Raw genomic sequence first — 25,858 nt, 5'->3', positions numbered from 1 at the left:
CCCCTCTTGCAAGCTGGGCCAGTGGCGCAATGGATAACGCGTCTGACTACGGATCAGAAGATTGTAGGTTCGACTCCTGCCTGGCTCGGTGGTGGTTCACTTTTTCGGCAACATTGAATGTATTTTAAGATGTTATAAAATACAGTATACTGTACTATGGAAGGGAAAAGGCAGAGTTTGGTAGGCTGTTCTCCATCCCCTGCACAATCTTCTCTAGATAAACGTGGATCTGAAGCGAGAAGACCACTAGATGGTAACTCAGTACATGATGCTCTTTAAGAAGCCCAAGAAGATGTAAATAATGAATTATAATAAAATGTTCGCTAATACAATTTCGAAATTACTATAAGGGCATCATGGTTGCAAAAAGTGCATATTAACAAACAGCTTCAACCCTGACTTCATTCATACAGGAAAAGCCAGGGGATTCCAGAAATGAAAGGTATACGGGAACAATTGGTATATTTTAGTACACATAGCACATCAAAATGTAGGCAATTGTTTATAACAGAACCTGAGCAGTAAGTTCTGTTTAAGGACTAACGGAGCGATCTAATGAAAAGTATGGCCCGTTGAATTCAGTTCATTTTATTCCCAGATTGAAGCCTAAGAAGCCTAAAACGTGATATTCAGTCTTCCACTATCTAAATTCGCACATACCTGTAAAGGAGCATATCACAACTATGATAAAGACCCGGGATTTCTGAGCAACCTAAGAGTATTTAACAAGGTTTAAACATTTCAATGTTGAATTTAGAAAACAACATTAAAATGGACCACTGCGAGCCAGGCAGGAGTCGAACCTACAATCTTCTGATCCGTAGTCAGACGCGTTATCCATTGCGCCACTGGCCCCTCACTTGGGTGGGCTGTTTGCAAAAACATAAACCAGAATTTAGAGAATGTTAGATTGATAACAGTGTTTTGGAAACCATGAACAAGCAAGGGTGTTATTCTTTACTTTGCAATGCATATGCACTTACTCATTCTGACAGGTACAACAACTTCAGGAGCAGGCGATATGCAACGCAAAAGAAAATGTGATCATTATGGTGGTGCGGACAGCGCTCTGTTTAGCTAAAGCTCGTTTAGGACGAGCAAATAATAAAATTGGATCTGAGGATGAGACTGTACTCCTTGCATTTCTCTGCAGGGAGAACGAGAGATCAGTGCAGGAGAAAGAATTCGCAAAGCACAGCTCCTCTACAATTACTCTGTGCAGCTGTTTGCAAAATGCCACGTTACATTTTGTTATTACCATTGTTCAAAAATGCACTCGTCTCCAGCCTACATTTGGGTGGATTATCAGGTTGTCTTGGAAAACTCAGAACTGGGATAGTTTCCGTGCATGTGTGTGGAGCTCGTGATGCATTCTGCGCATGCTCGAATACAAAGTGCCTTCTTGCTACTGGCGGTTGTGTATCTCTCGGGAAAGGCGTGTGTATGTCCCTTCGATAGCTCAGCTGGTAGAGCGGAGGACTGTAGAGGAACTGCTTCTAAAGGAATCCTTAGGTCGCTGGTTCGATTCCGGCTCGAAGGAGATGTATTTTTTGTGATTGACCTAGCCATCCGCTCTTTATAATTCTAGACTGTGGTGTATTATTAGAAGATGTGATCCATCCACCTCTCCCGCAAAACGATGGAGAAATAACGTGCCTGATTGTTATAGTATCTTACACTTGGCAATTGTCATTCTGAAGCATAAAATACCATATTTTCATATTGCAGAATAAATATGCCGCTATCGTTCCTTTGGAAAGAACATCATAATTCTGCTTTTAAAAAAAAGATGAAGGAGGGGGAGAAAGATGGATTGGAGACTACTGTGCAGCCAGGCTAATAAAATAGAATTGTTGATGTATAGTTGCTTTGCTTCCAAATATAGAACCAGCCCTTTAAGCAGCTGTTTTTTACCAACCATCGATTTTTCATGGGTGACACTCTGGAATCTTTTTGTGGTACCTGTTCAGGCTTTCCAAGCAAAGGATTCTTCTCGCCTTTTCCAGCTCCTTATCCACATCCCAAGCATGCTTTTATTAATTTCATTAATTGGTTAGTTTGTTAGGAGCATGTTTACTAGGGATGACGCCAAATAAACCTTATTTCTGAGTAAACATGCATATCATTGTACAAGTAATCCATTAAAACCGTATATGGTTTGGTTATTAATACCAATCAGTCTCAATGGAGAGCACAGGGGGCAAAACCTTGCAAGGCAGAAGTGGAGTGACCTGGTGGAATGGGCCCCAGATGAGGCAGAAAGACCCTGGACAGGGGACAGGTTGAGGTTTCCCAGGGGAATAAAAGTTTGCTTTTTGAAGCATTGTCTTTGTGATTTGTTTGTGTGGGTTTGAGGTCCTGTTACTGTTCCCAGGGCTGGAGTAAGACCTTAAGAAGCCCTAAGCGCTTAAAAGATTTTGGTGACCCCAAATATAGCTAATTCAAACTAGAAACAATAATATACCTTAAAATAAATTTATATTTTTTGAAATGAAACAAAACCTACAGTAAGATGGAAAATAATGTTTATTTTCTATACTTCCACTTTATTTCTAATTGAAAAAAAATTCCCTCCTTTTTCTAAATGCAAAGTCTTTGATCAGATCATCAAAACTAATCTTAGGTGACACAACTGCTTCTATATCTAGTAGAGATAAAGCATCCAGCTTGCTTTGTTGCATGGTTGTTCAGCTGGGATTTTTATTATACTTCATCTGAGAAAAGGAGTGCTCAGCTGAGCAATTTGTGACCATTAATGTTCAAAATCTGGCAATGGAAAATTTCTGTCATGCCCCTTCCTTCCCATGATGCCCTAAGCTTATTTTGCTTAATGGTTGGCCCGGCCCTGGCTGTTCCTCTCTCAGATGGATGACCTACTCTGCGTGTGAGAAAGAAATCTATGATTAATGGATGATGGATAAAAGGAAAATTCCACCCCCTGCAGAATTTAGCCACCCAAAATATTTACTTTTGAATTCCCAAATTGGCATGCAATAAACCTAGCACAGTGGTACCTCTGGTTGCAGACACGATCCGTTCCGGGGTGCCGTTTGCACCCCGAAAAGTTTGTAACCAGAGTGGCGCTTCTGCGCATGTGTGAACCTCGCAGAACATGTGTGCGCGTGGCAAAACCCAGAAGTAAACACTTCTGGGTTTGCTGCGTTCTTAACCCGAAAAAACGCAACATGAAGCGTTCGCAAGAAGAGGTATGACTGTATCTTGTCATCAACAGCACATTTCTATGCACATCTACACAGGAGAAAGCCCCACTGTGTTCAATGTGACTTTCATAGAATCATAGAGTTGGAAGGGACACAAGGGCCATCTAGTTCAATACCCTGCAATGCAGTAATCTCAACTAAAGCATCCAAGACAGATGGCCATCCAACCTCTACTTAAAAACCTCCAAGGAAGGAAACCGTTCCACTGCCGAAAAGCTCTTACTGTTAGAAAGTTATTCCTGATGTTGAGTCGGAATCTCCTTTCTTGTCCCAGTATATATAGGATTGTAGTCTACATCCACTTTGTCTCTTGAGTATGCAGATAGTAATATATTACACCCAGTGCTTTTTTTTCTAAAAAAATGTTTTGGGGGTACTCTCATTTTTACTCAATAAAATCATTGTTTTATAGTTCAAATCTGGGAAAATAAATGCAGTAAAAGGATAAAAGTACAAAGATTCACAAAATGTTTAGGGGTATGTGTACCCCTGTGTACCCCCAGAAAAAAAGCACTGATTACATCTGCATATAGGTTGACCTAACCCACAAAGGCACACACCTCCAATGTCCCCCAATGGCAGGCGGAGGCCAACAATAACAGACATCTGTATGTACTGCAATGAGATTTCCTTTTCAGCATGCTTTATACAGGCTGAGCACTATAAATATGAGATTCTTGCAAAATGTACTTTACCAGCAGAGTTATCTGAAGAGTTTTGATTAGTTCCATTTTATCTGTCAATAACATAACCTACTAGCAGCATGCGCAGTATGAAGGCAGGCACTACAGTTTGCTACAGTAAGTGTGATGGATATTTGGCTTAAACTTGTAGACATGATACGTACCGCTTGTACAGTTGTGTGATGAAGTATTGGCAAATAGCAGCACAGATGGCTTTGCCCTAAGATTAGGCCCCACATGCCAGACGTGATCTGGGAAATTGTCATTTTAAAAATAACTTCAGAGCGAGTGCCAAGATTTGAGAGATCCATGTGTCTAATAAACAGATAGAAACGCAGCATGGCCCAGTGCTGGAACTTAGTTATTGGGATTATCCTATGGCCATGGAACCCAGCAAGAATTATCACCTCGGCTCAGCCAATAAAAATGGCATGCACCTTCACTATTTTCCTGAGTACTTTAAACGGGGGGGTGGGTTTAGGTTGTAAAAAAAAAATTAAGTACTTAAAAAAAACCTCTTCCAAAATAGCCACAGTCAGAGCTTGTCTACACAGAATATTACAAATGAAGTCTCCCCCACCCCAAGCAATGGGTGAGGTGGCACAGTGGTACTGAAGAGTCTTCTCCCCCTTCGGTGGCATCAAAGGCAAGAAGAACAAGCAGTTTGTATTTTATAGTCTTTTTTATTTAGTCATCTGGTTGCAAGACAAGAATCCATGTCTCCACACAAAGAGAGACGTTGGCTACTCTGAGCTCCACCTCTTCTGTCCCCAACAACATCCTGAGTGCCAACGGGAAGTCACAGGAGTCCCACCCCTCTGCCATTTTTATTCTAGAATACGGAGGGACCGACGGGCCCATGGAGATGGAGGATTCCCTGTACTCTCCAGGGAGCCAGGGAGGTCTCTGCCGGCTGCACCCTCCCCTCCCCTGCCTCCTCCATTATCTCGTAACTAGGCAATTCTTCCTTGAACAGTATAGCATCTCTCTCTCTCTCTCTCTCTCTCTCTCTCTCTCTCTCTCTCGCTTGCCGCCTGAAACTGCTGTAGACAAGGGGGCCCTGAAGCTTCTCCCTCCTCCTCCTCTTCAGAGGGAATCTTATCAGACTGAGTGCACACTTCCCAGTCTTCCTGTTCTGACCATTCCCTGCCACTGCCACTTGAAAGAGTCTCAGACCAGGGGTGGACTTTGGTCTTTCAAATTTCATTGGCACCGTTTGTGAGAACCGAATTCTGTGCCCGCCCCCCACCTCTTGCCTTCTGTTCTACTCAGCTCACTACATCAAAGTTGTGATTCTCCTGCGGCAACCCCGAGGCTCAGCTCCCAGTGGGGTGCCTCTGCTCACATGTACATGTAAGGGCATTGTTGCTTTAGAATGACATGTGCATATATAATGCGCAAAATATCAAGCAAATTAAACTGTCAGCGAGGTGTTGAAACAAACCACGTGGTGGAAGTGTCAGATGGCCTATGATTTCGGGAGGCAAAGAACACATACCATAGTGTAAGTTGTGGAAATGTAAGGCTTGATAGGAATTTATTTTTGTTAATGATGGATCGTTTTGTTAGGCGTCTTAATTTATAAGAAACAATGAGACAAAGAATAAGATGGTGATGGTAAATTCAATCTGCGAGACAGCTAATACTGTTTCAGGCCTAAGATGGTGGGAGGGAGTTGATCTGGGTCAAATGTAGACCTGATGATGATGGTACAGCTGTATTACCTGAGTACTCTGCCTTTTTTTTAGTTCACTTGACGGGACAGACTTTATTGGCTGTGTGCCCACGGAATAACCAAGAAACCCACTGAAGCCCATTTTATTTGAAAATCCAGGAATCCTAGTTATGCCTTCATTTTCTCTTGAAATGTGCTCACAGCACTATATAATAACTGCACATTGTTTATGAGTTGCTTCCATTGCCCAGGTCTCTTTCTCCGATGTTCCATTTCTGTTGTTGTAGAGATGGCCATCTCTGTATGTACAAACATACACACACATATTATTTATTGTGCTAATGTCACTTGATTGAGGATTTTGAGGATATTATCCTATGCATCAAAAGTGTGATGGTGGCAATTATTTTTACCACGCCAAAAGTTTCCTATCACTTTCTTTTCTTCTGTCACCTTGCTTTCCCCTGCTGCAGTAAAGCCTTGAAGAACCAGGCTGCAATCTCCAGTCAGCTTAACATTTTAGTTTTTTCCAGAAGGGTAAGTGCTGCATGTGTTGGTGGCAACTGTCCGTTTCTCCCCCTTCCTTCTTAAACGCAAGAATGTTGATCTCTTACCCCTGTGAGCCGTCACCTGTCTAAATCTGTCCTTGTGTCAGATGCATATATGGAGAAACTGAGTATGGCAACCAATGACGTTCTGCTTCTAAAATAGACCCAGCTCTCTTCACTCAGTTAAAACAATGTCCTCCAGGGAAAGATCCTCAAAGGACATTTGATCTCACAAGCTTTGGAATTCTTTTAAGGGACCTAACCCGGAAACCGCTCAGCAGCACCCTAACTCTGAGCCTATGCTCCTTGGAATCGCTAGGAGATGAGCACCTCTCTTAATTACAAGTCTTTTTCCAAAGAGCAGCAAACTATGGATAACTTGGAGAAGCAGCTTATTTGTCCCATATGTTTAGAGATGTTTACTAAGCCAGTGGTTATCCTCCCCTGTCAGCACAACCTCTGCAGAAAATGTGCCAACGATATCTTCCAGGTAGATCTATTAAACTTTTTAAAATTCCAATAAATGTTTATAATACTCTCATGTTACAAAGGGGGGAGGGGTATCATTTAATAAACAGGATTGTCTTTAAAAGCAAAAAAGAGAGAGAGAATTAATTAGGCACATGGGTTCTTTGTTATTTATCTTAAGTGTGATTTTGAATCTGTTACATTTGTAAATGTCCCTTTTATTTATATAGGCTGAAATGTTATTTCAAGTATTTAGAGATATTAACACACATACCCATTCCTGTTGTTCCACAACACCTCTAAAAATGGCAAATTTCTCTCTAGCATAAGTTGTCATTATATTATTAGCTTCCAGGCTTGAGCAACATTATATTTGCAGCTATTTCTCTTTCTGTGTACTTTTTGGGCAGTATTTTTCCTGGTAGTTTGGCTTTGATGACCTGATCCAGGTCCCCTGAAGTCATCAGAGTGACTGCATCCAGGTATTAGATCATATCTTAAGCAGATAGTGTGAGATGGACCTTGTGATGTGGAAGTGAGAGCAGTTGTCAGAAATAACTGTGAAATATTGCATGCTTAGCTTTACAACTTTGTTTATTGTTTGGCAAGAACAGGCCTCGAACCCTTACCTGCCAACCAGAGGAGGCACAACTGTGGCATCAGGAGGTCGATTCCGCTGTCCATCTTGTAGACATGAAGTAGTTCTGGACAGGCATGGAGTGTATGGTCTTCAAAGGAACCTGTTGGTGGAAAATATAATTGATATTTACAAGCAGGAATCTACCAGGTAATGGACCGATTTTTGTCCTTGAAGGGTTGCCTATGGATGCAGGTTCCTGACTTGGTTGTGTTTGCCACAGAAACGCATGGATTGGATTCCCCAAACCCCAAATCGAGACTTCTATTATAAAACTGAGCTATTGCTGCCCATTCCCTGTTAGAACTTCTTTCCTCTACCCCATTCTTATTTTAATTCCTCACATCAACCTGGAGCCTTTATCTCCAGATAGCTATAGAAAGAGAAAGCAATAGCAATGAGCAGTGCTTTTTTTCAGGGGGTACTCAAAGGTATGCAGTAAGGCACTTTTTTTGTTGTTGTTATTAAAAAGTGTGGCACTTACTGTAACAACTTCATGGTAAAAAGGTAAAGGGATCCCTGACCGTTAGGTCCAGTCGCGGACGACTCTGGGGTTGTGGTGCTCATCTTGCTTTATTGGCCGATGGAGGCGGTGTACAGCCTCCGGGTCATGTGGCCAGCATGACTAAGCTGCTTCTGGCGAACCAGAGCAGTGCACAGAAACGCCGTTTACCTTCCTGCTGGAGTGGTACCTATTTATCTACTTGCACTGTGTGCTTTTGAACTGCTAGGTTGGCAGGAGCAGGGACTGATCAACGGGAGCTCACCCTGTCTGGGGATTCGAACCACCGACCTTCTGATCAGCAAGCCCTAGGTTCAGTGGTTTAGACCACAGCACCACCCACGTTTAGAAGAAAAAAGCACTGGCAATGAGCACAATCAGCATCTGCTAAAGGTAGTGAGGCCCCTACATCTCTGGTGGTTGCTCAGCTGCTGATACTGGTTAGGATTTGCTTTGTATAAGGAGAAAGGTTTGCTCACTTTACCCTTTGATTGGGAGCTTCATTTTACAGTATTGGATGCCACACAAGCGTCTATTCTTATTGTATAATGCTAGCAGCTCTAATCTGTTGCTTTATGTGATTTCTTGCCATGAAGCAATATGTAGAAAGGTGTTTACTCCTTGCATCTGAGAAATGAGCCTACAAATAATTCATCATGCCAGCAGTCTTTGCTCATGTACACACTCAAGAAAGTCTGTCGGTGTGTAGCCACAGAACCAAACGATGATGCATGCTATGGATCACCCTTGCAAATCCCACCAAATTCCTGCGTCCATTTCAGTTTATTCCATATATCCACCATACGTTACAACATTCCAGCACTTTTAAAAATAAAACATCAAAATCTACTGCAATGAATTGCTGAATAAAATCCTTAAATATTTTCCCCAGTTATGTGTGTTTTTCCACATGACTACCTAGTTGCCAGAGTCCTTCTGTAGACTGGCCCAGAGAGCAGCTCAGCTGCTTCTCCTCTCCAGGTGAAAAAGAGGTGAAATGCCCTTTTATACTGAAGGCATTTGAACAAGTGCCGCTTGCTTGACAAGCTATACTTGCTGATTTTGCTCTTCTACTTATGCAGCCACTGAAAGTGCGGAAGCTCTGCCCTGTTTTTTCACCAGGCCACCTTAGATGCAGGGGAGAGAAGAGCTTAACAACTCCTCTCTGGGTTAGTCTACAGGAGCTCTGAAAGGACTTGGGCAATCAAGTAGTCATCATAGTGGGATGCATAAATGCACCCATAGCTGGAAGAAATGGTTTGTTTGTTTATTTAGCTTTTTTAAAAAAGACCATTCAACATGAAAAGAGCAAAGCTGAGTAGAGAAATAGAAAAGAAAAACACACCATATAAAAGCAATGTAATATCATTATCATCAAAACCAATATAAAACAAGATCCATGTGACCTCATTGTTTCTCACACAGCCATACTAACACTAACCTGGGAATGCCTGTTTGAAGAGAGTTTTTTTCAGCATATGCAGAAAGACCAAAATCTGGCTTCAAATCACTGCCCATACATGCACTGAAACCAACAGTTTTCTGTTGATGATTTACTGCAAGGACACACTCAAATCTCTTAAACCACTTGTCCACCTGCTTCCACAGCATCTTTCTCTAAGCTCTAGATCATGGGTAGGCAAACTAAGGCCTGGGGGCCAGATCCGGCCCAATTGCCTTCTAAATCCGGCCCGTGGACGGTCCGGAAATCAGTGTGTTTTTTAATCAGTAGAATGTGTCCTTTTATTTAAAATGCATCTCTGGGTTATTTGTGGGGCATAGGAATTCGTTCTTCTTCTTCTTTTTTTCAAAATATGGTCTGGCCCCCCACAAAGTCTGAGGGACAGTGGACCGGCCCCCTGCTGAAAAAGTTTGCTGACCCCTGCTCTAGATGCTGGCCTTGCCAAATCCTATTACTTACTCTCTCTCCCCCCCCCCCTCTCTCTCTCTCTCTCTCTGTTTTCATAATTTCTTTCATTGACATATTATGTGCATATTATGCCAATACCAAAACGATGTCAAACCAAACCTAGCAGCACAATTTTATACATGTCTACTTGGAAGTAAGCTAGTCCCTGCTAACTGTGCACAGGACTGTAGCTTTAATGACGCGGATATTTTCTGGCTGCCTCTTCATGGAGCGTTGCAGAAGAAGGGATGCTGTTTTGAAGAATAGAGAGCATCTCTTCAGCGACGTTTCTCTGGCTCTGTAGCACTGTAATTGAAATCTGAATAGGTTCCCAGATATTATTGTGCAAAAGTCTTCCCTTGGGAAAAGGCTGTATGCCAGAAACTGAAGAGCTATGTTATTTCATATAATTGAGCCCGTTCACTTAGGATAGCAAAACGAGAGAGAGAGAGAGAGAGAGAGAGAGAGAGAGAGAGAGAGAGAGAGAGATGGAGAGAGAACAGGTCTCTTGAACCTTTAACAGTTGTGTAGAAAAGGAAATTTCCGTCTTCTACACAACTATTAAAAGTGCAGGAAGGAACTTTTTCTTTTCCCCCTTCGTTTGGTCTTCCTGGTTCCTTCTCCATCTTGACAGCTGGGCTATTATTATCTAAGAGAGTCCATAAGTTCAATACTGTTCAACACTGATGTTTGGCTTGGAAGTCAATTTGGAACAGAGAAGCCATGGAAAGGGTTAAGCACCTATCGGCTCCCTCTGCCATTTCTCTGCTCTGCATCTCCCCCTCCCCCTTGCAACACACCCTGCTATTTTGCTTGGTAATTTAGAACAATTATCAAGTTTACGTGTAGGACTCTTAAAATGCCCCCTTAAATTTTTCAAACCTAATTTGATTACAGTACATATATGGAGCCTATTTTTACTGTGCAGGTCTCATTCATTTCCTTCAGTTCCATTTCACCTTTAAGTGCTAGAAACCAGAACATGGGAACTTCTCTATCTTAGTGCAGGATCAGTGTAGTCTAGGGGGAACCTATTATTGTGTACATGGGTTGAAGACCAATATAGAGTAAAAATGGGCATATTGTGAGAGGATTATACATACTGGATCTCTGAAAAACAGCCTCTGTAAACTTGTGCAAGGACTAAGTTTTAATTTATATATTTTTTAACTGTTGCTATATCTGTATTGTCCCTGTTATACCTAATTGCAAATTCAAACGTACTGTATCCCTATCGTGTTTTATGACTTCCTTGATATTGTATGTGGGCTTGAACTGGTCTGTGACCGAAATAATAAATTCATCATCACTTGTGCAAGGAAACAGACAGGAATTCTTTGGGGGTGTTTATATTACCATCTGAGAGTGCAAGGAAGGTTTTTCGTGTGCGCATTTCACAGCTCCTTCCCCCCACCCAGCTGTTCACATCTGTATGGCTTCACCAATGTCTGATTGCATCCCTTCCAACATGAAGCTGCCCAAAACTGGGACACAGATTGCAGCCTCTCAAAAGTGCCTTTTTGGGACATGGCACCCCAAAATGCATATTTTTTAGCAGCATGCCCAAAAAAAGTACAGCCCAAAATTACGCAAGATTCCAGCAGCCATTTTTGGGGGGCAGTTGACAGGCATGAGATTAGTGCAACACCAAGGGGCACTGGCGGGGTAGAGATGTTTCTGCCCTGTGCAAAGGTATTCCTCTTCCATGGATATGGTCTTAGTGGTGTGTCCATAGGCCAATTCTGGCTCCACATGTCCTTCCACAGTGAGGACATAGGTTTCTAGGCAGGAGTTGATCATGGTTAGGGTTTGCCAAATGTGCCTTCCTCTTAGCTCGTTTCTCCCTTTCATCCTGAGTTCGAGTGTCTTCAAAGTCCATGACACCTTTGGTAAAGGCTGTTCTCCAACTGGAGCGCTCACAGGCCAGTGTTTCCCAATTGTCAATGTTAATACTACATTTTTTAAGATTTGCCTTGAGAGAGTTTTTAAACCTCTTTTGTTGACCAGCAGCATTATGCTGATGTTCATACCTTGGCTAGATATGAATTAGGAATAACTCCAAGAAAGTTCAGGAATTTTGGATATGAATTTTGAATAATGGGTAAACATGGGTTACAAACCCAGCACTGGAAAAACAATAAGTGCACAGTAAATGGAAGTGTGAACCCAGCATGTTTTCAGATTTCCCTTCTCTGTTTCCCGTGTCACTCTTTTGTATCGTATTCTTCTGTTGGGGAAAGACCATAGTTTGTAGTAAAGTGTATTCCTTGCATACAGAAAGTCCCAGATTCAGTACTTGGCATCATGACCAGGATCAGGTATCAGGGAAAGCTACCATAAGTCAGAGGAGACAGTATCAGGCTAGATGAACTGGCATTTTGCCTATTTTATTTTATCATTTAATTTTTTAAAAAGTGATGCAGATTGGGATTTGGTTTTCTTATTCTTCTTGGTGAATTCCATTCACAGGCCTGAAAGAAAAACTGAACAGCCAATGTGTGAAGAACATGAAGATGAGAAAATTAATATTTATTGCCTGAATTGTGAAGTGCCGACATGCTCAATGTGCAAAGTTTTTGGTGCTCATAAAGATTGTGAGGTTGCTCCCCTCACAAATGTTTACCAAAGACAGAAGGTAATTTTTTATTTTTTATTTTTAAAAGGCTTCCTCTTAATGCATTTTCATCAGTAGAATTCTAGTAGTTTTTGAAAACAAATAACCATAATAAAATTCTCTCCCTGATGAGGTCCTCCACCAATGTTGCGGGATTGCAGTTTGATTGTCCCAGTTGAAAAACCCAGTCAGAACTGTATACTATTGATTATGTGTGATGTGAAACTCAAAATGGAAGGACCCTACCAAGGTCATCTTGTTGAAGTCCTGTGCCCTGATAGGGTCTTTTTGACTTTTCTAAATCTACCCAGCCTTTTGTTAATACTGGTACATGCATTACAACCAACATGTTGATTAGCCTGTGACATGGAAACCTTCCTTACCAATGCAAATTGATAACACAACCAGGAATGTGAGGCACTGACCAGTCCAAATGGTGACTTGGGCCGCTTTCATACACTATGGCCATGTGGCTATGTGGAAGAATTTATCAGCGTTCCCCCCAGAGCTGCCACAGTGTATGAAATAAACGTGCCTTCTTTCTTTTTCTCATTTGTTCTGCCAAACAAAACTCCTTATTTTCAGACCTAGCTCTAGGCTTTAGGGGTTCCCCAGCAAAATGTACTTTTCTAAGCCCCCTTCTACCTCTGAGCACCCTTTTCTTGGTGACATAGGCTTTTATTCATGGTCATGGCAGATAGCAGTGTTCCAATGAAACTGCCATTTTAATTTCCCACAATGCCCCTGAATGTAGCATTGCTCTGGTGCATTGGAGGAAATTTAACTGATCGATTCCAGATTCCCACTGTGGAAAGTGACCATTTTAAATGCCCCGGAACAAAAAAGTGGTGTCTTAGTACCTTAGCAGCAGCCTGACAAAGTTGTGTGCTAACACCAGCCCCAATTATTAGCTTTATGATTATTGTTGTTGTTCTCCTCTCAAACCTTACCAGTTTGTCATTTTCTTTAAAATATAGTGACCAAATGTGCACAACATTTGACCAAAGACACATATCCTAGAGCCCAGAAAGAGAACATACTACTCTTTATGAATCAGTATATTTATGCATACTTTTCAATTAATAAGGAAATGTTTTGTTTTGCAAGTAATTTCTTGAGTATGGAACAGAAAGGCTGGGCTATGCTCCTAGAATCCTTTGCTGCCATCTGTACAATATCTCTTTATTTTTAACCCGGCATTCACTAAACAGCTGTTTATTTGGACTATCCTCTGGAGAAATGCAGCTCAATTTCTTGAGAGTCCTAGTGTGCCACTAGACAGAGCCAGTTTACAAGTACAGCCTTTGAATGGAACCCATAATTATATTTATTTGTGAACACTATGGCTGGGTAGATGCATTTGCGGGTGGGGACATCCAGTTGAATACACTGGAAGCTGTCCATGGCTTCCTCCTTTCTGAGATAATTAGAAAGAAATGATGTTTAACAAAGATATCTGTGGAATCCATGAATATGCATATCAATGATTATATATCTGCTAGAGATAATGTAAAACCTATATATGCGTCTCACCCAAATTGCAAAATTTAGGCGGTGGTTCAAATACTTTGTATTCAAAGCAAAAATCCCTGCAAAACTGAGCAATTCAGATAGGCTGGAATAACCTTTCAAGAAGCAGTCTAGAAATAATTTCAGAAGGATAAAATAAAACCCTGCCAATCAAATTTTAATCCTATTCCTATAGGAACAAGATCCTTTAATGAAATAAGTTGTGGTGCAGATTAGCTTCATCTACTGCAAAAGTATATTTTGGAGTATTTTCATGTCTTTGGGGTTTTCAAAAGTAGAATTTATTGTATGTTCCTATAATAAAGTATGTACATTTCCCAAAAAAAATATTTGTGTGGGAGGGAGGGGCAGATGTCGTTCCAAAAATGCAAGCAATAAGGCCACAGAGTTTTATGCTCTCCTTAAGTTATGTTTATTTTACATTATAGTCTGAACTCAGCGATGGCATTGCTGTATTAGTGGGAAGTAATGACAGGGTGCAAGGAATTGTAACTCAGTTGGAAGAAGCCTGCAGGACAGTTGAGGTAAGAAACACAATTTAGATTCTACCAAACTAAATTCTGCTTTAGAATTCTAATTATTACATACTTACATTGTTATACAGTGGTACCTCGGGTTAAGTACTTGATTCGTTCTGGAGGTCCGTTCTTAACCTGAAACTGTTCTTAACCTGAAGCACCACTTTAGCTAATGGGGCCTCCTGCAGCTGCTGCCACGCTGCCAGAGCACAATTTCTGTTCTCATCCTGAAGCAAAGTTCTTAACCTGAAGCACTATTTCTGGGTTAGCGGAAGCTGTAAACTGAAGCGTATGTAACCTGAGGTAGCACTGTAGTCTGTGGTAAGAGCAAACAACTTCGATGATGGTGCAGTTTTAAATGTCTCATTTGAGACTTTTAATCTAATTTACTCTAAGAGGTGTGACTGGAGACACACACAGTTTTCAAGATGCACAGAGCTCAAAAGCATGGTATGTTATACACTAGCACAATTTATGCCATAAAGAGCACCGTCTTAACCATTTTTAAATGGATCATGTCTTCTCTTGGGGCTAACATGGTGAATGCTTCGTCCAGATTATGCTACCAGCAGAAGCCAGGAATAACAAAGGTGTCCCATGACAGAAGAGCCTGTCAACCTTACAGCGTAGGCAATGGATATGTTTAGTAAACAAACCCAGATGACTCAAGCAAGTGCACTGGGCCACACCCACTATGAAGGGAATGAAGAGTGCAGTCACCAGCTAATGCACTGAAAGTTTCAATCCACTCACTTATTAAATTTCTAGCCCACCGTAAGGTTGCAAGGGCAGGTTGCAACAATTTAAAATTCAAGTTTAAAACAATTGGTTGGCACCTGTCTGTCTCAAGAGACAAAGGAATGTGACTCTGGGGATGAAGTCAAACCATTGCGTTAGCAGCACTGAAGAGACCTGCCTGGGGTGCAAGACTGAACAGTGTGTATGGAGGTCCTGGGCGGCCCAGACGACAAGACCCACCTCCCTCAGCTTCATTGATGTGGTGCAAAGGAAAGCAGAGCAATATGTTTGGCACCAGCTTGGCTGCAGGAATTGCTGGTGTCCTCCGACTGTCTTAGGGACTCCGTTCCAGATTTGTGTAGGGTTTACTCCTTGGTCTTTTCTTCTCCCAAACAGATCCCGCAAGGCAGTGGAGGTTTAGGTTCAGAGTTTTCCTTCTCCCAGATGGGCTGCATTCCCAGGATGATGGGCCCCATCTGCTCCTCAGTTCCCTCTACAGCACGTGCAGAAACCACCTTCATAACTGTTGGACCCACTATGGGTCTTGTCTAGTCAATCCATTGGAGCCTGTCCTCACATGGAGGGGAAGTCCCTAACTCACCAAGGCTTTGAGACCCATTAGCTACCCTCATCTGGTTTAGCTAACTAGCTGAGGCCATTTCCCATGCTGTAGCTGTTGTTGCTTGCTGACAGCTTTTAGGAGCCACAGAAAGCTGAGTGCAGGGTGGGGACCAACAATGGACAACCTACCCAGAATAAACATGATGTGTCCACCACCAAAGTTACTACCCCTTCCCTAACACCCCATGCGCCCCGTAAAGCAAATTACAGCCACAGAAATAGGGTGGGTCATGGGAATATACATTTCAGGTGTGAAAAGCCAGGGTAAAGAGCCAATTCATAGTCACTGATAGCTTTCTACAAGTAAGAAAGTTAAAGGGTCAGCTCCCCCTGTCAACAGTTGACATCCACTGGGAGAGAATGTGTTGACCAGGTAGGAAAGACTTACATCACCATTCTCACCCATGTGGTAACAATATTTACATGGAAGTAGATTTCACGCAAAGGCTTACCTAGCCTTATGATGGATGAGGTGAGCAACGGCAACCTTGCACTCAGTCCCAGGTGGTTTGGAGCCACCAACCGTATTTCCTACAATGCTGCTAATGTAGTGTCCATCTGGGACATTGTGAGAAATACAAGGGTGGCCCCAGTGAGGGCTGACTCCAGATTTGAAGGAGCAATAATCAATGCACTCAAGGCTAGCCTAATGCATTTTGTCACTTGAGGCAAAACAGAAAATGGGGCTCCCTGCCGCCACCTAAGGTGACCAGAGGCAGCTGAGGGAAGCCCTGGCACATGGAAGGTGACAGAGGAGAAGAAAGGAGGCGACAGAGGAGCAAGTGGCAGCAGCAGCGGCCCCATTCTTCCCAGGGCCAGGCAGTGGCTACAGGTGAGAAGTGCAGGAGGAGGTGAGTGGCACACTCCTCGGGGGCCTGGTTCTGCCACCCACCCAGCTGTCCCCTGCCTGCCACCTGAGGAGACTGTGTCGTTGAGGGCAGACAGGCCTCAGTTCACTAGTGGGTTTGTCAGGGGTGCTAAGGCTGCAGAGGTTTACTAGAGATGGCTGGGTGCTTGCTAAAAATAAACTAACAGGCAAACAAAAGCGAATTCTCAAGTCCAATTTCCAATTTGAAATTGGACGACATAATGAAAACGTGTGTATGCTTTCCCATTGCAGAATGAAACCTTTCTCAAAGGGTTACTTTCCTGCTGTTGCCAGACCTACATGACCTTGGTTAATGACCTGCCGCTTGCCACCATTTTACTTCAGGATCCTTAACTCCCATGAGGGTCAATTAGAGAGTGTCAGTGCATAATTGGAACACCACGTGGTTCGCTGACTCTGCATACTTATTCCGGATAGGTCAGAAAGGGCATCTGAAACCTGCCACTCCTCTCATGACATTTTTCAGACACAAGAAGAGGCATTTCTCTTTCAAGATACAATCTTAAGATCAAATGTAGGCCCTCCCCTCCCCATTTTCTTCCCCACCCCGTAAAGAAATGGTACAGGCTGCAGTCTCCAGCTGGAAATTGGAAAGAGGGAGAGTGCATTTTAACTTCATTTTTCTCCTTTGGCATCCCACCTCTAAATCAGCTGTCCTCCAAATGATTATTGTCTTATGTGAGCAAAGCACCAAAAGTTACTTGGGGGACAAATTTGTAGGGAGAAGACTGAGGAGAAGACTGAAGTTGCTCCTTTCCCTGCCCCCATCAATCCATCATGTGTCGTCTAAACCTCAGAAAGCAATGCTGACCATGTTCTAGACCAGAGCTTTCCAAACTGTGTGTTGCGACACGTTAGTGTGTCGGCTGCAGTGTACAGGTGTGTCGTGCAATAGGTGTCTGTATCTCTTATCTCTTATTTGAGCTCCAGTTTGCTAGCAAAACTGAATTACTGAATTACTGGGTCAAAAAATGATGCATGTCTAAAAATTGTGTCACCAACATGAAAATTTTGGAAAGCTCTGTTCTAGACCATGATACTTCTGCCTGTGAAAGTAGGCTGGACCGGCAAGTCTTGCTATCTTTAGCTATAAGGAGTTGACTTGTGACAAGTATAGAAAGCTAAAGATAGCAGGAATGCAAGGAATGGATACTGATAGTTAAGAGTGTGAAGCATGTAGACCAGGGATGGGGAACTGTAGCCCAGGTGTGAAAAGTGCCCCCCAGGCCTATTATCTGGTCTTCAGGACCTTCTGCAGGCCATGCCCCCTCCATGCCATCCTCAAGTGCCTTTGCCTGACTGGAATGTGTTTTTGAATTGTCATAATGCCTCTTGCTTGTTTGCCTGGAGGGAGAGAAGTGTGTGTAGAAACCTCTGCTTTTCCATGTAGCCTACTATATAAAGCCAAGATTCAAACTTGTTACTTGTTACCCACTTGTCTTGCCTCTGGCCCCACCATCAGCTGGTGCCCATTGGGGTTGGAGGGGTGGAAGGCAGGGAGCCAGAGCCAATAAGAAGTAGAGCCAACTAATGTTGTCCCCATCCTCCTCGTAGAAGAAGCTGACAGTCAAGTGCCATTCTCTTGGACTGGATATAAGTGGGGGATTTTTAAGTCCCACACAGACTGTGTATTGGCTATACTAGGGTGTGTGTGTGTGTGTGTGTGTGTGTGTGTGTGTAGGACTACATTTTCTCAGGGACAACCACAGTGGAGGCTGGCCAATTAGGGCTATGGAGCACTGCCCCACCAGTCTGCCCTCAGCTTGCCTCCATGTAGGCTCACAAGATCATCATCATTTCCATTCATTTCTTTTTCTGCCATTTGTTATGTGCCCAGAATGGCTCACAACAAATCAAATGAATAATAAATATAATTTATTTAAAAATGTTCCTGCACATGCCTCTGGGAAAGTGCACAGACAGGGACTGAAGGCAACCAACCTCTTGTACTGTTGTACCTAGCACCTGATATTCAGAAAGATTCTTCCTTTGAGCATAGTATTTCTGTATATCTAATAGGATTAAATAAAACCACAGGAGAAATGGGCAGGAGAAACTGCAGCTGTCTCAGGGAAGTGAAAGATAGAGAACAGTTCTCTGGGTTGTAGCCCAGCAACTCTTTCCACAGGAGGCATTAGACAGGAGTAGTAGGACTTACACCACAAATAATGCTGTGAATTTGTCTTGAAACCACAAGCACCTTTCATGAAGTTCTTGCAAAATATTTGCATCACTAATGTTAACAAACCGACAAATAAAAACACATGATGGGCAACTGGAGCTTGCAGAGAAACCCATCTTAGACTGAGGTCCAAACTAGGTGTGATGCAGAACATCTTAGAACATAATCTGCTTCATTAAAAAAAATGAAGGCCACATGAGGCCTGAATGGGATCAGGACCATAGCATTGGGAGAGTAGGTAAATCCTTTCCTCCCATACTCTCTTTGCATTTAAAATACCCTTCCCAAAGCTGCCATCTGTCCCTCAATGGGAAACGTATGATTATACTAAAGAAAATCTGATGATCTCCATATACAGTGGACACTTGGGTTGCGAACATGATCTGTGTGGGATGCATGTTCGCAACCCACAGCTGCACGTCTGCGCATGTGCGGGTTGCAATTTAGTGCTTCTGCGCATGCGCAACTGCCGAAACCTGGAAGTAACCCGTTCTGGTACTTCTGGGTTTTGGCGGTCCTTAACCCGAAAAAACACAACCTGAAGCGTCTGTAACCCGAGGTATGACTGTAGTGTTCCGGAGGACTCATCTTATTCTGCATTCCTCCTGAAAGCTATCCAGTCCCTACCATCTAGGACAAGAAAGGCAGAGGCACATGATACAGGATTGGAGGAACAACCCAATTCAGTTCACATTTAAAGGTGAACCTCCCTGTTTTGTACTTTCCAAAACAAGAAGCAAGTCCACACACAGCCATCCTTCAAAATTTGCATTTCTCTGAATTTTACAGTGCACTCATCAAGCCAAGTCGTGTATACAATAATGCATATACCAGTGGAAAGTGTGCACATAAATGCATACACTACTGAAAATAACACAGAGAATGCATTATATCAAGGGAAATGGCTTTCAGAAATGGATATATCTCTCTCTATGCTATATTTGCACCAGTTTGTCATCGCGGTGTTATCATTTGCTGGTTTCCAAGATTCTAAAGGCAGGAATGGGGGTGGGGAGAGAGAGAGGAGGAGGATAGGCAGGAAGAATAATAAATTAGTTGGTTGGGAGGGGAGGTTAAGGGAAGGCCTTGGTTGGCGAAACAAGGGTTGTTATCTGTGTGACAGTTTTAGTTCTCTGATGATTATGGGGGTGGGGATAAAGTAAGAATTGGAGAAGGGGCTAGTGGCGCTGTGGGTTAAACCACAGAGCCTAGAACTTGCCGATCAGAAGGTCGGTGGTTCAAATCCCTGCGATGGGGTGAGCTCCTGTTGCTCGGTCCCTGCTCCTGCCAACCTAGCAGTTCGAAAGCACGTCCAAGTGCAAGTAGATAAATAGGTACCACTCCAGCGGGAAGGTAAACGGCATTTCCTTGCTCTGCTCTGGTTCGCCAGAAGCGGCTTAGTCATGCTGGCCACATGACCTGGAAGCTGTACGCTGGCTCCCTCGGCCAATAAAGCGAGATGAGCGCCGCAACCCCAGAGTCGGTCACGACTGGACCTGATGGTCAGGGGTCCCTTTACCTTTAAGGTGGCATGTAGAGGAATGAGGGAAATATGTAAGTGTGTGAAACAGTTTTAGAGTTCTGGTGACAGGTGAATAAAGTTGGAGAGGAGGAGTAACTGGGGAAAGGACAGATGGAAGTGGATGGGGTCAATTGGGACATTTGCTGCAGAGCCACCCTCTCCTGTTAATCAAAACGACATACAAAAATGTGTTTCTTCAGAGCAATTCGCACTGAAATGTTCATGAATTTTCATGAGGATTAGTTTAATTTAAATTCGCAAAGTGCTCCGGAAATGTGGAGAACTGAATTTAAGTATGGAAAATGAGAAACTGAGATGACCAACACTGACAGATTTGTTTAACGCAATATGAAACTGAATACTAGACATCTCCCCAAGTTTCTTCCACCAGTTTCTTTGGGGAATTTTAATAAGGAAAGTCAGAGGAAGGGAAGGGTTAAGCCTCCCTGCACTGCGGGCCTCAACCAATTTTGAATGCTCTGTAGTTACTACTGTGGTACCTCGGGTTACAAACACTTCGGGTTACAGACTCCGCTAACCCGGAAGTAGTACCTTAGGTTAAGAACTTTGCTTCAGGATGAGAATGGAAATCATGCCACAGCGGTGCCGCAGCAGTGGGAGGCCCCATTAGCTAAAATGGTACCTCAGGTTAAGAACGGTTTCAGGTTAAGAATGGACCTCCAGAACAAATTAAGTTCGTAACCAGAGGTACCACTGTATTACTATTTCTTTTATGCTGCAGGAGATCTTGATCACATTATCTCCCATGTCACATCTAACTCTGCCCTCACTATAAGCCTTGTCAAAAGAACCCCAATCTCTCACACATATACACCAAAAGACGAAAACAGCTAAAATGATTGAACCTCCATCACCAAGTGAAAGGTTGTAAATAAAAAATACACAGGGCAATAATGTTTAAATTCAAGATACTGTGGCTCTAATTAGCAGGAAAATCCATTGTAGTTCTTTATGTAACCAAAGCAAAGAAGAAGAAATAATATACCAAAGGTGGTTCAAAGTCTCTAAAAACCCTGAGCCAAGGAAGGAAGGAAAGGAAAATATAAGCAGTTAAGTTAAAACTTTGTTGTCAGGAAGGCTTTGCACTGCAAGGATGAAATTGGTTGCTATCAGGGATTTGCAGACTGAAACAAGCCTTTCAAGTAAGTTAACTGTAGAAATTAGAATCACACCAAAGCAGAGGCTCCTTAACACTGAAGTTTTAGCAAACTTAAACAAAAACCAAGACCTCAAAGGTTTATAGAGAATGATACATTTAAGAAACAGAAGCAATCTCCAAGACCAATGCTGTATCTTTCCAGCAATGACTCACTCACATGCAATGCTCTCTTTTTTCAACTATTTTCCAAGATTGTGATACTCATACAGCCTTTCACCTTCATAATGTTTATGAAGACTTTGCATCCATAAATAATAATAAAATAAGCTGTTAAGATGTTTTCTGTGAGGAGTGATTCCATAACCCAATGATTCTTCCTCATTTCACATCATCTCCCTCTCTGATGGGCATCAGTTTGACCTTGAAATTTGTCAAGCTAAGAAAATCGCCTAGAGCTAAGAGACGCAAACACTCACCTTCCTGTTCTGGTTTAAAATGTGGATTCCAGTACATTGCACAGCTGGAATCAAAATGATTTAAGCAACCTGGAAATGGGGTTCCTGATTCTTTATTACGATAAACTCTTTTCTGACCTCTGTTTAAATTAGTTCACTGACAGCTTTGAATAAGGCTAGGCTTCTAAAATAGAATATCTGATTATTTACTTTTTGTTTCAAAAGCAAAGGCAGATCCTGCTGAGCTATATTTAGCTTTTGTAATCTGCCCAAAGTTTTTGAGTATTCAGGTTATGTTAAGGAAAAACATGTTTCAGACTATTTTAAATAATTTTGATGTGTTTGAGAGCAATAATGTGTATAAAAGTCTATCTACTGGAAGAAAATACTTTAGAAGCTGATAAGTTTCATATTTTTAGAATGTGCTACATAATTATGTAGAATCTTTTTATTTCCTAGTCTTGTCTTTTAAAAATATTTGCCATATTCAGCATAATCTGCAACATTCATAGTTTTGATGTATTTTTCAAGACGTTTAGGATTAGTGCACATTATGAAGAAATTTCATGCCTCCTTCATTATTTTGGAATACTAAAACTAGAGATTCTCTCTTCAGTTGTCTAATGTGGTACATTTTTGTTCAAACAGATTTCATTCAGAGAATCAGAGAAGCCCCTTGGCCCTTAATAGCCATTGTTCAGGATTATTTATTTTCACAAAAATACTTTGTTCAGAAATATTTATTTGATAAAAGCGATTTCCAGAATAGTAATGCAATAAAATGCAGGTGACATAACACTTTTTAACGTGAAGCCAATTATTCACAGGATTGCTGCAAAAGGCAGAAGGAGCAACTATGTGAAAAATTTGATTATTTGTACTCAATACTGGAAGAAAGAAAAAGTGAGATGACACAAATAATCACGAGGAGCCAAGAAGAGAAACTGGAACATGTCCGGTCTCTGATAAAAAAGTATGCCGACCATTTGGAGACAGTGTCAAAACTAGTGGAATCAGGCATCCAGTTTATGGAAGAGCCAGAAATGGCCGTTTTCTTACAGGTATGGAGCTTTGAAAAAACCTGGAGGACGTAGGGTCTTGCTAACCTTTCCTATGTTGTTATTTGTGCAATTCTAGTGACTGTTCATACACGTAGGGCCCTCATCTTACCATTGACAAGAAACAGTTGTTTTAGTATCTCTGGCACACAATGCATGCAGGAAAACAGAAGCTATTGTGAAATGTAATGTAAGCCAGGGTATAGGGAATAATCTTGATAAAGTCTCCAGAATGCAGCAACATGTTTTAGGCACTGTGACATCACAGTGAGTCTATGTAATTTGCACCTTTAAAAATATTTTGATAGCCCCATATATTATTAATGGAAGTTCTGGCCTAAAGCACAGGGTGAGGTCCAATGGACACTCCCCTCCCTTTTTTTTAAAAAGAGAAAAATCGCAGCTCCTACATCAGAAGATAATAATGACTGCCTTATTTCAGAAGATGACAGATCTGCAAAGAGATGCAAGTACACTGTTTCATATGTTTGCGGTTTTGAGCTGGGAACTTCCACCTACACTATTCTATTCATAGATCTCATAGATGAAGTCAGGACTGGGTTAACCGTTATGTTAAGTTCCGCTTAAAGCTCAGAGCCCCGGGTAAATTGAGTCAGTTTATGTGGTATAATTATCTTGGAGTTCCCCAGTGTGAAAAGTGTACCTGTCCTGTTCCTTTATAATATCCCCCTTATCAGCTTATAACTGATGATTATCTCACTCATTACTTGACAGTGAAGCAGTGGCAATATTCACAGCTGCAGGGAAATTGAGAACATTAGTAGTCTGCTGCTGCTTAGCCTGAGGAACAGAATGACGATGCTTTCTGTATTGAGGAAAATGTTCAGTATGGCATGTAGCAGACAGATACAGCAGCCCATTGCCTCCATGTGTCTGCCTGTGTAAGTGCATGCATAGATATCTGCCTGTGCGCAAGTAGTTGTAAAGATGTACCTTATGGGTCAAAACATGGGGGGTGGGAAACTCATCTTTTGTCAAGGCCCATGTGAAATTCCTAATCATGGTGAAAAGTCCGACTCCTGCATTTGTTAAGCATACATTCTAGAACTCCCTATAAAAATGAACTTGTAATGTGTATGGTACAACTCTGTTGCTCTTTGGTGGTCATGTTGAAGATGGGAGGGGGTGGTTTAGTGGCAGCTTTTAAAAGATTTTGCGAATTTAGTGCATGGCAGTTTTAAGCTATTGATCCTCACTGTTTGTTTCCTATGAAATTCAGATTGCATTTCAAATTGCTTTATTTTTCCTTGTTATATTCGCCTTGAGGCCGTTTTGGCCTAAGGCAATTAATAAAAAAAGATATAATAATAAATGTATCTTAAAGTAAGAAAAATTTAAGAAGTAACTCATTCCATTGGTTTTATCTTGTTTTTCACAGAATGCCAAAGCATTGCTACAAAAGTAAGTTCTTCCCTTTTGAACAAATCTGTGTATTTTTCACAAATATCACAAGACACCAATTTTAAAAATGTTCGTTTGCAATCTCTAATGCAAATGACACAATATTTCTGTTTTAGAATTACTGAAGCTTCTAGAGCATTTCAGATGGAAAAAATAGAGAATGGCTATGAAATTATGAGCCAATTCACTGTCAATCTCAACAGAGAAGAAAAGATAATAAGAGAAATTGACTTTTACAGAGGTATGTGCTTTCTTTTCTTTTCTTTGAACCCATTTGCTTTGTTTTTAACCGTGAAGGTGCACAATTTTTGTGAGGACATCCTGTCAGGAATATGGCAGTGAGGCCTGTTTGACATTTCACAAATGTAACAAGGCCGTTTTCCATGCCTCATAATCAAAAGTAAACTCTCATGGAGACTAACACAGCATACTGAAAATATAATTTTTCTTTAATAGAATCTGGGGCTTTGGTCCTTCGTGATGTATATAACCATTTTTTATTTTTTTTGAGAGTCAAACATCCTCTCTGCCACTAATGTTATTAACCTCTGTCTGGCCTGTTTATATGACTAGGCAGAACCACAGCTTACCAAATAGTGATGCACGGGAGAACATTTCCTTGAATACCAGTGCTCATATAACGTGACAAGAGAATGGGGGCTTACTGGTATGTACGTTCACATGCCAGAAGGACTTAATTGTCCACAGTGTTATTCTGCCAGTAATAGTAACTCACCAAGGTAATTGTGTAAATGCAAGAAAAATTAATGTGTGTTTCCATGACTGTTGCCAAGGAAATATACCAGTACTTATGATATGCGTTTGTATACCAAAGGCTGGAAGATCCTATTATACACCTCTTGTCACTTCAATCAATATTTGCTGTTGTTGTTGCTTTCAGTCTGCCAATGATACATAATTGATTATGTCCTGTCCCCCTCCCCATTTGTATTGTGTTTCCTTTGCATCAAAATGAATGGGGTGGAATAATAGAATGTTGAAGCAATTTATGCTATTAATTACATATATTGTGTATGTTATGTAACTTTGCCAAGGTGGACATTGAGAAGAATAATGTAGTTTTTGGTGGAGCAGAATGGAAGCAGCCTTGCATGCGACAAACACAGGCCAAGATGGATAACACTGCCTTGTTACATCCCTAGAATTCATAGCTTCTTTGTTGCCATCTTGAAATATTTCTAGCATCATACATTTCCTTAGGTAGTTCTTTATAAACTGTGATCTTGAAATAAACATTCAGCACCTTTTGTGCTTTTACTGGGATGATTACCAGAAATATGAAATTGAATGCTATGTCTGTGTTTGGATGATGAGTTAAGCCAGAAAATATGCAATGAATGAGCAATGTGATAGTACAACACTGCTCTGACTGCACTCCTCCCCTACTGCAACCAACAGACTGGGAACCTTGGTTTACTGTGGCGGCCAAACCATTGTTCATAGATTGTTTTTCTCCAAACAAACCACAATTTGAAATCAAGCTTTCAACCAGGCTTCATAATCATAGTTTGCTTGAGAGCTGCTG

General features: G+C 41.7%; 1 protein-coding gene and 3 non-coding genes across 7 annotated transcripts in view; 3 read left to right on the top strand and 1 right to left on the bottom strand.

Annotated features, from left to right (window-relative positions):
• The first annotated feature begins 15 nt into the window (after positions 1-15).
• On the top strand, positions 16-88 carry TRNAR-ACG (transfer RNA arginine (anticodon ACG)). The gene has a single exon. It is a non-coding gene; the product is annotated as a tRNA-Arg (tRNA).
• Positions 89-782: 694 nt separating this feature from the next.
• On the bottom strand, positions 783-855 carry TRNAR-ACG (transfer RNA arginine (anticodon ACG)). Its single transcript has one exon. It is a non-coding gene; the product is annotated as a tRNA-Arg (tRNA).
• A 593-nt stretch (positions 856-1,448) lies between these two features.
• On the top strand, positions 1,449-1,540 carry TRNAY-GUA (transfer RNA tyrosine (anticodon GUA)). The gene is given in 2 exon segments: positions 1,449-1,485; positions 1,505-1,540. It is a non-coding gene; the product is annotated as a tRNA-Tyr (tRNA).
• Positions 1,541-5,142: 3,602 nt separating this feature from the next.
• TRIM55 (tripartite motif containing 55) overlaps positions 5,143-25,858 on the top strand; it is a 40,872-nt gene continuing 20,156 nt past the window's right edge. Inside the window, exons 1-8 of one of the 4 annotated variants that reach the window (XM_053396010.1) lie at positions 5,143-5,257; positions 6,053-6,617; positions 7,210-7,382; positions 12,113-12,278; positions 14,216-14,311; positions 22,660-22,893; positions 24,290-24,312; positions 24,429-24,553. In XM_053396010.1, coding sequence (XP_053251985.1) covers positions 6,450-6,617; positions 7,210-7,382; positions 12,113-12,278; positions 14,216-14,311; positions 22,660-22,893; positions 24,290-24,312; positions 24,429-24,553 — 985 coding nt within the window. In that variant the 5' untranslated portion in view covers positions 5,143-5,257; positions 6,053-6,449. Of the gene's footprint in view, positions 5,258-6,052; positions 6,618-7,204; positions 7,383-12,112; positions 12,279-14,215; positions 14,312-22,659; positions 22,894-24,289; positions 24,313-24,428; positions 24,554-25,858 lie in introns of those variants that run through there. The other 3 variants (XM_053396009.1, XM_053396012.1, XM_053396011.1) reach the window with 3 other exon arrangements.

The sequence above is a fragment of the Podarcis raffonei genome, chromosome 7 (assembly GCF_027172205.1).
Source record: "Podarcis raffonei isolate rPodRaf1 chromosome 7, rPodRaf1.pri, whole genome shotgun sequence".
Classification (NCBI taxonomy): domain Eukaryota; kingdom Metazoa; phylum Chordata; class Lepidosauria; order Squamata; family Lacertidae; genus Podarcis; species Podarcis raffonei.
Note: the sequence above shows the minus strand (reverse complement) of the source record. Positions and strands in the feature narration are given on the sequence as shown.